The 14,667-nt window shown below is 38.2% G+C and overlaps 1 protein-coding gene across 1 annotated transcript; it reads left to right on the top strand.

Annotated features, from left to right (window-relative positions):
- Positions 1 to 2,334: 2,334 nt before the first annotated feature.
- Positions 2,335 to 13,980, top strand: ZNF217 (zinc finger protein 217; the record flags this gene model as incomplete). The annotated part of the gene is made up of 5 exons (XM_032198522.1): positions 2,335 to 3,790; positions 5,960 to 6,085; positions 6,913 to 8,508; positions 12,136 to 12,264; positions 13,552 to 13,980. Coding segments are annotated over 4 exons (3,288 nt in total), but the record flags the coding sequence as incomplete, so codon positions are not given.
- Positions 13,981 to 14,667: the final 687 nt, after the last annotated feature.

The following is a 14,667-nucleotide window of genomic DNA, read 5'->3' as shown; positions in this document are numbered from 1 at the left end:
AGCAGAGTAAGCCCTGGAAACGAAGGAAAAAGATGGAATACAAGCACTTGGCAACAGTTATTTTATTCTGTGTTGGCGTTTGGGTGATTTCTTTTTTTTTTAACCCTTCTTCATTAGGTTACATTTTTTGTCTCCGTGGAGGTAGAAAAAGAGCTAACTTTACAAATTAAAACCAAGATATTCTCAGGACCAGGCTATAGTGCAGTGAGATGAAGTGTTTGAGAGGTTGGACCTACCACTCCTAGCATGTTTTGTCTAGCAATGTGTTGTCGTGTTTCCTTTCCCTGGTGGTTATTTTACCTGGAATTGACTGTTCAGTGGTAGACAAGGGTTTCTAGTATAGCTGAAGACTTACCAAACCCAGAGTCTGGGGTAGTTGCCTTTTGGCTTCAGTTGGTTAAAGGTCCTGTTCCCCCTCCCCAGCTGATGGCTGCAGATGTACTGGTTGTGGGAGTGTCATCTGCGCCTGGCAAACCTGTTGGGGCCACAGACCTGTACAAACAGGTCAACTTCTGGTGGTTGATTTCTAATGAAATGTCTTAAGCCATTACATCTCAAAGCCACCTTTGCTGTCTAGGTGGAAATGTTGATGAGAAAAGGCTGGAGAAGGTAACCTCAGCTGGGTTGGTAGCCGTGTCTTTGTGTGCTACCACTGCCTGTTGTGAAAGTCTCTGTAGCCTGAACTCTGTCAGGGTTGTGCTTTGAATGGCTACCTCTTCTTTGGCTGAAATGAGGCAAAACGTTTCAATTTTCCACCCAAATATAACAATGCATAAGTGGAAGTCCAGTGGAAATTAAACAAAAAAACTACTTATCTTGTACTGCCTTCTGCTATACGAGCTGTAGAACATATTGTGTTCTGTGACGTTAATTCAAGTAATGTGAATCACTGGCCAACTGTCTCTTATGAAATAATTTGTGAAAGTTTGAGGCTTGAGTCAAATTTTACATGTATTCTTTTCATTAGATATTTATGCAAACATTCAGGAAACATCCTGAGATGAGGTGCATTTCCCATTCAATTTATATGGTCATGTATTATTTTGGTAAACCTTTTCTTTACCCCCAATTTTGATCAAGAAGAATCCTGAACTCCAAAACTATAATTTGACAACCCTTAGAGTGGCAGCCATTAATTGCTGCTAGCAGACCCAATGGTTCTTACGGAAATGTGATTAAGTATATCATAACCTTTTTAAATCACATGGAATCTGAAACTTTCACTTTGGAATAAAAACAAACGCTTTCTGTTGCACACAATTTGAAATTGGAGGCATTTCCTTTCTAAGTGTAGTAGTAGCTCCTTAGATGATTTTAAATACTAAACTACTGGTCAAGGAACTGTATCATTAGGCTATTTCAAAATTTGAGTTGATTAAATTGTGGCAAAGGTTGTAAATCTGTGGATGATATTAAAAGCTCTGGGTCGTGGTATTAAAGAATAGCTGTTAATACAAGGATTTGTACTTACGCTTATTGTGTACTAGAACTATGAATGCTAATTCCAAGCTGTCTAATCTTGGCAAGGGGTGGTGATGGTGGGGTGGTTGCTCAACAGCTATTACTAAACAGATGAGCACAGTTTTTACCCTGCCTCCAAACTCTGGTTTCGCAGGTTCTTGGAAAGGTTACTTTGGCTTGCTGCATTTGTCACAAATTCATTTAATGCACAGATTGAAATATGGTTTCAGCTACTTTATGTAGATGAATAAGAGTAGACTTGGAGTAGATAATAAATAAAAGATTGCTTTTATATAACAATCTCAAAGCAGTAGGCCAAGCTAATGGAGTACATGGATGTTAAAGACCATACTGTTTATTTCAACTTGGTAGGTAGAAAATTGACGAGCATCTTCTACCTGTCTCCCATTGACTAGTAAATTATGCCTGCTGTGTTCGATAGCATTCAGTAGTTCTTTAGTCCTGAAGTTCTTTATTTGAGAGACAATGCCTTCCTTTTCTTTTGAAAAGTCTTACTGACTACTTTCTCTCTTTTTCAGGTGCTGGAGTTCTTTGTGGCACTGAACTTGTCCTTGAGTATATTTTGCTCAATGCAACTATTTGAAATGTTTCTACAGAAAAACTAAGTGCAACTGACTGTTTCTACAGACTTGAAAAATCAGAAGAAATAGTTCAAGAAACCTCATTCAGTCACTGAGAGAACCAATGGATAAATGTTCAGTGATGTCTGAACACGGACAAAAATGAAAAAGAAATAATCTTTTGCTTGTGGAAAACAAATTTTTTTCCTGGCGGAGGTCTTTTAGCTTAGCAGACTTGCAAGCACATGTTGGAGAACTTTACAAGTGTCCTTATTGTGATCAGTGAACATCCCCCAAAGAACTGAAACCTTACATTAAAACACGTAATAGGGAACAGAACGTAGGAAACATGCCAACTCAGCCTCTCTTGGCATACATGGATGGACCGGATGGAATAGCCAGTACCGTTGGTGCACAGATGGAGAATAATGATGCCTCAATGACAATAAAAGGAACAAATACCATTTCTTACAAAAGCTTGCAAGAAAAGTTTCTCATGCAAGCTGAGGGATGTATGCCTCTGGACTGCATGTTTTGTGATGAGACTTTTAAACATCCTGAAGAACTTGGTAAGCATGTTTTAACTCAACATAGGCCCACTCTTTGTGAACCAGCTGTCCTGCGTGTCGAAGCAGAGTACCTTAGTCCTCTAGATAAATGTCAAGTAAGAACAAATTTGCCTTCTCCAAACAATGAAAAAGACAGTAAAGAACTTAGTTGTGAAGTTTGTGGACAAACATTTGATGAGGCTTTTGATGTTGAGGCACACATGAAAAAGCATAAAGATTCCTTCACATATTGGTGTAACGTATGTGGAAGAAGATTTAAAGAGCCGTGGTTCCTCAAAAATCACATGAGAACTCATACTGGAAAGCCAGGTTCTAGAAACAAGCTCCAACAAGGTTCTGAAAGCCCCATAACAATAAATGAGGTGGTGCAGGAGCATGTAACTGAAAATGTAACATCACCTTACAAAATTTGTATGGTTTGTGGCTTCCTATTTCTCAATAAAGAGACTCTAATTGAGCACAGTAAAGTGCACACCAAAGAATCAGTACCCAATGGTGAAAGTCCTCAAGTGACTGGTGAATCTAATCCAGAAGAAACAACTCAAAGAGAAGAATTTTTGCGATTCTTGAATTTGAGACCAAACTTGGTTTCAGAAAATGACAAATCACAAAAACCTGTGAAATGGATAGCTGAACTAGATCCATTCAATACATATCAAGCATGGCAGCTGGCTACCAAAGGTAAAGTTGCAGTTGGGCATGGCCAAATTAAAGAACCTGGGCAAGAAGGAAGTACAGATAATGACGATTCCTCTTCTGATAAAGAAGAACTTGGTGAAATATGGAATGCAAGTAAAGGTAGCCAGACTGAAAATACAGGGAAGTCAAAAGTAAATAAAAACAGCAGTTATACAGGGAATAGTAACTTATCCCAAGACAAATTGAAACATCCCAGTGGTGAAGTGCCTTCTATGGAGATGGATTCTAAATTATCCCAGAACAAAGAGAAACCGACACACTGTTCAGAGTGTGGTAAAGCCTTCAGAACATACCACCAGCTAGTCCTTCATTCCAGAGTGCATAAGAGAGACAGGCGGACTGATGGAGAGACTTCAGCTGCTTCGAGGACGTGCTGTAATGATATAATGGCAAGTCTGGATGAAAATGGAGCAACAGAGCGAATGGAAGGAGGGTCTGAAGATGGGTCTGAAGATGGCCTTCCTGAAACACTTAATCTAGGTGAGCAGCATTTTTGAGACATGAGATTGAACTAGCTGTTGCTATACAGTTCAGGAGCTGTTTAAAGCCAAAAATGGATCTTGTCTCTTAGATAAATTTTTCAAAACTTGCCCTGAGATATAAAACGCTATGGTGGGAGAAGGGGAAAAGAGGAAAGAGAAGGAAACAATTGTCCCAACAGCAATGTTTTGCACTTTGAAGCTGTGTTGGGCCTTCTTGCAGTTATGATTTGGGTTTCTTGAATAATTGGAATACTTATAACAATAATCTGTCTAGAAAAAGTCTGCCTTGTGTCTCCGCCCCTCCCCCATCTGTAAGATTCATAGTTTTACTGAATATTTTTCAGTACTGAATATATCAGTTACATTCTTGTCCAGCACATGATTTTACAAGTAATATATCTGAAGTCATTGCATTTTTCACACTTTATTCTGCATCTTGTAAGAAAGGGCAGAAAAATGTCCATTGCTCAAGATTAGCAGCTGTTGGGATCCTGAGAAGTGAAGAATAATTCAAAACTTTTTTCTATCCATCTGCAGGTTGCATGCTTATTTTGAAGGGTGTGTAACTTGAAAGGCTAAATGCAGAACAACTTTAAATTAGTTGTGTAAGGGCATGCATATAGGTTATTAATATGTGGACGCTATATGGAAGAGGAATATATTTAACTATTCTTCCTTGAAGGATTGCTAGCAGTTCTCTCTGACAGAATAGATAGACTCAATCTATGTTACTCAGGACTAATTTTGAATCTCACTGTCTCTGGAAAAATGTGATACTGATGCTAAATGATTCCTTAATTGAAAAAGCTTGCATGTCTGGGGACAAAATGGAGTAACAAAAAGACATGTAGCTAATCTAGCACTCTTGTGTGTGACACGCTTTGAGTCTGCCTTTAAAGAACAGACACTTGCATAATCTCAAGAAAAGACATAACGTACAGAATGTCCTGGCACGCACGACCGAGTTTTCCGTTTCTGGTAATGTGCAGCCCTTTATTTTGCCTCCAGTAATAAAGGAATAAAATCATTACCTAATGTTAGCTTGCTTGTTTTGTTTCTTGGTCTTGTCCAAAACGACAACAGCTCTCATTGTGCGATGCTGAGTCATGCTTATTGAGACATTATCTGTTTGTTTAAAACAGCTATGGCTCTTCTTAGCCAGAGTTTAGCCATGCTTAGCATTTCCAGTATGGAAGCTTTCCAACACACAGGAACTGTAGAGAACCATTTTAAGCTGTCTGTCATGGCTTTTAACATCTTAGTCAAGGAAAATGTTTCCTTCTTTCTATTCTCGCTGTAGCGTTCTAGTTAGCTTTGACTTGGGTATTTTACTTAAGTTGTCTTGATGTCTTTACAATTCAACCTGCCAAAGAAATCATGTTGATTTGACTGGTGCCTTGTGTGGAAGTTTTCTCTACTTTCTTCTTAGACATTATGCTGTACTTGCCGCCCTCCAGTGGTAATTACTGCTGCTTACACTTGAGCGAAAATCTTTTTTTATCTGTGAATTTGTTCCTTGAAAACGTGCCTCACAGAACTAGCAACCCAGACACTTTCCTGTTTGTTGAAGCTTAAGCATTCATGCTTCTACTGAAAGATTGCTTATCAAAGCTAAGGTGGCGGTTAAACAGGCAAGCAGTCCATTGATTAGCACTGAATTTTATTATAACAAAGAAAAGAATCAGTCTTTCTCCCCACCTTCCTTCTGCAGAACAAGTCCCTGTGTTGTGTCAGGGTGCTCAGAGCAGGTTTGCAGTCCAGATGATGCACTGATTGAAGCACTTCCCTTAAGATAAGAATACAGCTTATAATCTCCATGAAGTTTTGACATAGGCCATTCTCTGCTGTAGATCATTAAAGATAATTGGATGTTTTTTCTTCTTCAAGGCCTAGTTTTACATCTTGTTTGTTCTCTGGGGCTTCTTCATTTCAGTCACTAACCGCAGTGTTACTTGACACAGTTGGAAACCTACTTAACTATTTGGCTTTCTGATCAAGTGTGCATCAGTGCTGAGCCAAAGATGCTCACAGGCTGTAGGAGCTGACAATGTTTCATCATGCTGTGCTTTTTCCTTAATAAAGACAGTTAAGATAGTTGTTTATAGTTTTGAAAGGGACTACAGGCTTGTATTTGCTCTTCATAATATAGCTATATTTTCTCCCAAAGATAAAAATGAAGATGGTTTGGAAAGAGCAAAAGTTAAAAACCTTGGAGCCTCCAGAGAATGCAGCTATTGTGGAAAGTATTTTCGCTCAAATTATTACCTCAATATTCATCTCAGAACTCATACAGGTAAATGGGCTTCAGCTTTGTGGGAGGGGAAGAAAGTCTGCTGAATCCAATAGGACAGAATATTTGGTTTTGCTTAAGAAAAACATGTTACCTTCACAATTTCTGGTGTTTAAAAAGTTTTATCTAATGCTGAGAAAGTTCCGATTATAATTTCTTAATTCATTATTTACCTAAATGTAAATCTTTTTGAATAAGGCTAATTATATTATACTCTGAACAACACGTATTGTGTTTTAAAATTTAGAATTCTTTCTGTTTTGGCAGTCTAGCAAAAAGATTTTTTTAGACAAACAAAAAAACCACCTCTACCTTCCAAGTATTAAGTTGGTTTTCTGTTAGTTGCTACTACCTGAGGAAAAAGTTGTCTATTCCTCAGTTTGCTTGGCTAAGGAAAAGTTAAACTCTTCCAACTTCTGTTAATACATGCCCATGTTTCTTTTGAAACAGCCCTATTTATAGAAGAACTGTAACGTTTGTGTTGTTGAATAGCATGCTTGTGGTATGATCAAGGGCTACAAATTGTTGGAGTTGACCCACAGCTGTACTTCGTGCTTATCTCTGCCAAACATATTGTCAGCTACCATCTCCATACATAGGGAACATATGGAAAATATCTTCATCAGAACCAGAAGATGTCACTGTAGTTAGCAAAAGTAGTGAGATGTAGTAGTTTAAATGACTTAGTTTGAGATCTAAGTTTATGTGAAAGGTGAAAGAAAAAGCTATTTTACTGTTGTAAGCTATAGACTATTCCCTTGTCTTTAATTGTATTCAAGATTTTAAATCAATTTGCATCCAACTGATTTACTGATAAAACTGTGTTTCAGGTGAAAAACCATACAAATGTGAATTCTGTGAGTATGCAGCAGCACAGAAAACTTCACTGAGGTATCATTTAGAGAGGCATCACAAGGACAAGCAAGCTGATAGTGCAGCAGACGTGAAAGGTGACAGCAAAGTTTCATTGCAGAGTCAGGAGACGGAGCTCTTGCTGGCTGCTGATGGTGCTCAAGAAACCAAAAATTTGAAGAGGCTTTTTGATGGTGCCAAAGATGCTGAGGGCTGCCCACCTGCAAAGCAGCAAAAGGAAATTCTGTCCTTGAATAACGCAATAGGCAGCACAGTCCTTATAAGAATGAAAAACGATTCTAGGGAATTGAACAAACGTTCAATTTGTAACAATTTGAATCAAATGCATGAGAGTATGTCTGCTCCTTACTTGGAAAAACTAAAGACTGAGAAGGAGACAAAGGAAGTTCAGCCCCATGCTCCACATAAGAGAGAGAGAGAGGCTTCTGTGGAATCGGAGGGAGATGATGTCCAGTATGTTTGTGCTTTTAAGGATGGAAAAAATGCGAGTGATGTGCGAGAGTGCCCTGAAAACTACAAACACAAACTTATGGCGGACTCTCAAGAAATGCCCTTGAACTTATCTGTTGGGACTTCACAAGAATGTTCAGTGGTTTCAACTGCTAGAGGCCTGCTAGCACCCAGCACCTGCCCGTTTTGTACTTACAGAACATTCTACCCAGAAGTCCTAATGATGCACCAGAGGCTGATGCACAAGTACAATCCTGACACCGTTAACAAAAACGGATATAGAAACAAGACTCTAGCTAAAGCCAGACGCACTGGATGCCCTCCAGCTCTGCTTGGTAAAGATGTGCTTCCTTTGTCCTTTAATCCTAATAAAAGTAAGGCTTCCCCATCTACACAGCAAAAACCCCTGCAAACAGGGAAATCTAAGCAATGCCACCCTCCACAGAACAAAGTTCCTCTCTTTGCCGTGACTGACTCAAGCAGCACAGCCCCAAGTAACCTCAAGTTTCACAAACAGCCAAGTAATGTTGGAGCTCAGGCAAATAACTATAGACAACCTCAGCAAGAAATGCACTCCAGTTCCAGTATCTCTCCAGTATTGGACAGAGTAAAAAGAGCTGAATCTAAAGTAAAAGCTCTAAATGTGGCAGTGTCTCAATCTGGTGTAGTGAGCAGCAGCATGAATGGGGTTCTTGACTCTCACCTAAACGAATCTGCCTGGCCTTGTCATCGAGGAAGAGACTATCTTTGTAGTAAATCTGTGGGCAATGTAAATCTAGAATATGGTGAAACATCTTCTAAAAGAATGAAACATAGTGTGTTAGTTATTGAACAAGCTGACTGTGCAGTGGCTAATTACAGAAGATACGAAACAAGCAGATTTCGTGTTGCAAACAGATATGCAAATCTGCTACCTCAGGAATGTTCTCGCACCAAACCTGCATCCTCTGTTTTGCCAACCAAACAAGGGCTTCTGAATTCGGATGACGTTGACTCTCCTAATGTATTGACTGTTCTCAAACCCTATGAGCCATATAGCTCTGGATCACTTTACAGTTCTTGTGGATCTAGTAATGGCCAAGTAACCAGCTCTACAATAGAAGGTATCGTATCTCCTTCCTACTTAGTGTCTTATAACATTATAAAGGAAGGTGAATGAAATAAAAAACAAATGCATAGTGATAATTGAAACAATTGAGAAAATAAAGCTATTTTTAGTATTTCATCAAGTCTGGTTAAAGCTTGAATTTTAAATGTAAAATCCAGGTTCAGCAGGCTCCTGTCATGGGGAATAAGGCATGTAAGTTCTGAATTTTAAAGAGGGGTTTAAAGTTCCTCAAGTTCTGCCCTCCTCCCCATGGGTTTCTGATGTCAAACATGTATTGTTTGCTCATCAGAGCCCTCCAGACATGTTGACTAATTCAGGAAATGGAATGGGCCTTTCTGCTTAATTTACAAGAAATCTTGGACAATCTGGAATATTAATAGAAGCTTTAAAAAATGAACAACCCCCCCCCCCACCCCCCCCCCCCCCCCCAAAAAAAAAATCTCATAGACAATTGTTCTCTTCCATTGCAAAAACCAATGTATTAAAAATCACCAACTGTGATGTAAATCTTAAAACTGTATCATTCAGTGGATTTTTATAATGTCTAGGTTTTAGTTGGAACAGAGTGCTTCGTTAAATCGAGACAACATATTTCTGCTATTCTAATTATGGTGTCTCATTGCACTAAGAAGTAAGGCTTTACTGGGGAAAATGCTTAATCTAGCAGAGATAAATGCTTTGATGTATTTGGAAAACTGGTAATTTTGAGATTTTTTTTGTGCTTTGTTAGCACTTGCAAAACTTAGCAGGAGGCCAAGATTAAAAGGTGCTAGGTGATATTTAAGCAGTTGTCTTACTATTTGTAGAAGATATTTATGACTTTTAGCTGAGGCTGGTATGTATTTAGCCTTAAATATAGGACTTTCAATTTTGAAATGAAGATCCTATTATAGAAGTGAATAGTGCGTGTGTGCACTCTGTAGTCTGAAGGTATCTGCTGAATATTCCAACTCTCTGAATACTCCCATCCTCTAGAAGAGGATTATTCTTCTGAGGTAGTCTGGGTTCGTAACAAGCAGGGTTATGTTACCCTAGGTCAGAGCAAACTGCAAAGCATTATGTGCATTTAGTTAAGTGGCAAAAAAAAAATCTGTTTGGTCTGTTCTGTTTGTGTGTATTAGAGTTGTGGGCTTGCTAGTAGATTAGGGAAAGATGAAGTAAAGTGTTATAGCGCTGCTTCCAGCCTAGCTATGGGAAGGATAAAGGAACAGCTAGCATCTCCGCTGACGCGTTGCACAGCCACTTCAGCAGGGTTAATTCCTGGTTTCGTGAAGTGCTGTCTGTGTGCAATGAATTGCACAGAGGAAAGTGGAATGGGCACTGCTACACACAAAAAGCAGAAGGACAGACGCAGGGAGAAGTGCTACTGCCTCTTGGTTCCTAGTGATCTGAGAGAATTAAATACTTTTTTTTCCTAACTGTCTTTTTTGTGCACAGAAGTCATTCATGCTGTTGTGGAATTTATAGTGCTTTGCAAGGCTTTTTATTAATGGTTAATTGCAGCTAAGAACATTCAGGCTTTTTAGGGAATCTCATGATATTGTATAAACCCCTGTCAATTTTTGTGGAAACATGAGGGGAAAAATACTTTTGTAGCTTCAACCACTTTGGGAAGTCTGTACCCCAAGGACTAGCTGGTGGGCTAGTGTCTTGCCCCTCTGCTGCATTACTGTACTTCTGGACTAGACAAGCTCTCTTCTGCCAGTATTCTTAGTGAAGCCAGCCTGTGGAAGTGGCAGTTGATGCAATACTATTTATAAACAGTGACTTCATTGGAATTCACCTTGTTCTTCTTTTTGAAAGCTCCACCTGTCTACCAGAAAAATCTGTGGTAGGCTTTTCTTCCTCTTCTGTAGTACGAGCCTGGAGTCAGTAGCTCACAGTCAAGAACTTTTTACTATTTTTTGCTATGTAAAGTTCTCAGAACTCTGGCTACAACTGATGTGACAGAATCATTGTTATAGAAATAATGATTTCATTGTTCATTGCCTAATGCCATCTCAGGGCAAGAGGAGCCACTTTTTATGGCTGTTACTTACCTTGGAAAGACTTGTGAAACAAGACCCTTTCAGTGGATTTTCTTAGCAAGTTCAATAAAAGCCTTGTGCAATAAAATGTAGGCTTTTAAGGCTAATTTCCCGGCTTTCCAACCATTCTGCCCAGAAGTACACAAATGAAACCAAACCTTGATGTTTTTGAGAAGGTTATGGGTAGCAGACAAGTAAACTTCTCGGTATTAGAGTTCTAACATGGGTGGAGACAGTAAAGATGAAAGTTTCTGCACATTCTTTTTTGGTTCAAAAAAAAAAAAAAAAAAAAAAGCTGAAGTACCCCTGTTTTTTCAGAGTTGCAACCCCACAGAGGTGCTTTGTGAGATGTCATATGCAAAGTACTGCAGGTGTAGGCCCGCAGGTTTCTGTAGTCTTTTTATTCAGCCCTGGTGATATTATAAAAACATGTCCAAAACCTTTCTTTAAGGGTCCGTGTGCCTTGTGGCAACGTTATTTAGGTCCTATGAACATGTTATGTTGCATGTTTAATGCTGGATCAAGTTGTCATGAGAATATGTTCCACTTGGCAAACTTGATTAAAGCATGATGCCTTCCATTACTGCTTGTAAGCTGTGCCACTCTGTGTTGCCCTGAAGAGACAGAAACGATCTGAAACCGCTCAGTTTGTATTATTTTCAAATTACTTGCCTTTGCAATGGCAACATGCTATCAAGGATAACCTGTTGGCTGATTGATCTGGCAGAAGCTGCAAATTAAAGACAATTGCTCACGACACACTCCAATGGCTTTGTAGATTCTGTTGAAATATTAATTTAAATTTGCCATTTTAATTTAATTAAAGCTTGCTAGGTTTTTTCAATGCTGCATTTAAAGCTTTCATGGAATATGGATGGCAGTTGGGCTTTTTGTATCCTGTGGGAGTAATGATTCTTGGCTTTTTTTCCTTTATTTTATGAAGTGATTTTTGACTGCTTGCTTAAGCTAATAAGACTTGATATGGAACAGGCATTGATTTCACATATATAAATCTGAATTAATGGTCTCAGATAAATATAAAATTACCTGTATACTAGACTGAAAATTACTTAAAGTTCTTGATGTACATGGTTATTTAAAGTGTTACAAATTCCACATAATCTATGAAGGTAGTAATGTAGCACACTTGTTTTTCATTTCAAATACACATTTAAGAATTTGATTTTCAAACAAATACAGGAAATGGATATGTAGGCATCATGCTATAGAAGGTATTGCAGCACTTAAACCTTCTTAAAGTCAAGTCTACTGTATGATGAGTTAAGCAAAGATATTTCTTTCTTGCAAGTAAAATAAGCAAAACCTAGCATGATGGACATTGCGTGCATACAGCTTAAAACCTAGTTTTTACGTTTACATTTTTCTCCACGTCTTAATCCTGCATATTGCGTTTCCTATAACCTTTTAATAGGACTAGGAGTAGCTATTGTCTTGGGCCATGCTCATGAGTTGTATTTTGGTAGCTTGTGGTGTTTTGGGATTCTGGATGTTGACATAGACCTGCTCACAACTGAATGTCTGACTAATTAGATTATCAGGAAATAAATTAACTCCTCTAAATTTATTTTTGTCAGGAAAGAGATCAGTGTCATACCAACACTTATCTAGCAGCGTGCTACAAAAACGAAGTTATGAAAGTTTCATTGGCAATGCACGCTTTCGACCAAGTGACAAGAAGACTTGATCATTTGCTTCAAGAAACGGTAAACAAACCTTTTGAACTAATTGTTACTTAAATATTGCATTATGTACTCATAACATCAAACGTTGCTGCACAGTGTGATGAGAGGTTATGAAAGTATGAACCAGAACAGCTGAAAATACAAACTCCTCTTAGGAAGTGAACCAAATACTCATAGAGCATGTTATTTCAAATATCAGCAGTAGCTTACTTTGCATAAAAATGTATACGTGCTCCTTTTGTAAAAGAAATGGAAGTCCTAACAATAGATAAATATTTTAATTAGATGCAGTATTAGTGGGAACTGTTCAATGAGATGGCCTTCCCCTTGAGTCAGTGTATGCGGGCGGGGGAACAACATGCAGAGAACTGGAAGTGAGGAAGTGCCTGTTATCACAGTTCATGAATCCTATTAGTCCCTGAGAGGTTATCTTGGTTAGTCCTTCCTGAAGATGTCTACATTACTCATTTCACAACTTCTGAAGACTGTGAGGATTGCCTCAGACAAGACTCTTGGATTATTTCATAGAAGAGTAAGGGTTTCCTGATAGCTAGCTCCTTGACAGTTTATCTTTGTGTACTGGAGCAGTTGTTCCAAATAGCTTTTCTTTTGTTTGGCTGAGGGATGGGTGTAGCCTCTAAGGGAAACAGGTCAAGTGAGAAGAATTAGCTTGGTATTCTGAATTCCCGTGCTTCATCTCTGCAGTATGTAGCTATATCTCAGAACTTCACAATTCCATTGTGTTCACAACATTCTTAGCTGCTAAGGAGATAAGCACTCTATAAGACTATAAATAAATGTGTATGCTGCTTCTATACTGAAGCTACAGATCATTTTCCTCATTCAAATTTAAGCAGATACCTCTTGAGTGCTACAGCACCTGGACCAGCATGCAGGCTTTTGTAGAAAGATTTTCACGTATCTGGGGAGCAGAGCTGTCTGACCTCCAGCTGACAGCTTTTAAAACACTTTGCTTTAGTTCTTGATAGTCTTCTAATCTTACTGCTTTTATTGTCCCCTACTAAACATATTTTTGCTTAGTTCTGCTTTTAAGCTAACTCAATTTCCTGCCTGTATTTCTACTTGGGGCCTGAGTGTCTTCAAAAGTAGACTTGATTGCCAGCTTTTATTTGTTATGAAATAGATTCAGACTGTGTATGGCAATAGTAATTTCAACATACACTTATGCAAGGGTGCAGATTAAATTCTTTGTTTTAAAAATGCATCCTCCTGAAAAAAGTGTTACGGTATTTTATAGTTTTATACAAAAAACACAAACACCAACGTTATTTTTTTGATTTGTTCTAGGTCTTAAGGACACAAGTGCATGTTCTATGGAATTATATCTGCAGTTCATCCCTTGAGGAAAATGAATGGTGAAAGCTACTGAACTAAGCTGTGATTGTACTGTATATAAAAACACTACAGTTTTATAATATTGGTTCTGTTAACATTTTGTACCAAATAGCCATAAAAAGTAGTCTAAACAATTGGGTTATGAAGGTGTGTGGAGAATGTATATCTTGACATTGACTTTGAGTATTTTTCATTAGAATTAATTGACCAAATATTAGGTAGGAATTATATTTTTACATACTTGAGCGCTGCTGAAAAGAGTTTCTTTGAAAGAATATATAATCCTTGCACCTCAGGTAAACTGTAAATACTGAAGTTGAAATCCTGTTTGCTTAATGCTCCTTTTTCATAAAGGTGAAAGTTTCTCAAATGGTTTTTTTTTTTTTTCTGTTGAACTATGTTAGTTTCTTGAAACAACTTCCAAATAAACTGTCTAAAACTGTCCAGTTTATAAATGTTGTGAACATCAAAGCAACGGTGCTGATGTTAAGCTGATCTGCCTTGTATATGTTAGGACCATAATGTGTTGGAGGGATCTGCTTTCCTGGAGCTGTTTTCAGCATGTTTTTAGAGGCGTGGATGAGGCAATACTTGACATTTGAATTTGTCAGTGTGGTGTTCCTGAAATACGGTTGGATTCCTGTTTTGGCATTGGTTGCTGTTCTTCAGAGAAGTTTTTTTAGTGAACATCTCTAGCAACGTACAAACTTTTACAGCAGAAAATACCTAGGACTTGCATGAGAAACGATACTAATCTAAATGTTTCAGATGTTTAGTTTTCTACTAAACTCCGTACAGTTACATTTAGAGGAAAACTACTTTGCACCTTTGTCCAAACTATCAAGTCACAAACAGGCTTACAATATGAATATGGGATCTACAGACTTCAAAAAAGGGATGTGGCTATGGTGTAGCCTGCTTGACTGTGCTTGGAAGCTTCTTGATGTCTGTTTTTAGCATCTACTGGGTGTTTAAAATGAGTAAGGAATAACCTGTTAATAGGAGAATATCTCCTTTTATATTTTTTTGTGAAGACAACAAGAGTTTTTTCTAATGCGCATGCAGTTT

This window comes from Aythya fuligula, chromosome 16 (assembly GCF_009819795.1).
Source record: "Aythya fuligula isolate bAytFul2 chromosome 16, bAytFul2.pri, whole genome shotgun sequence".
Taxonomy (NCBI): Eukaryota; Metazoa; Chordata; class Aves; order Anseriformes; family Anatidae; genus Aythya; species Aythya fuligula.
This window is presented reverse-complemented; position numbering and strand designations above follow the sequence as displayed.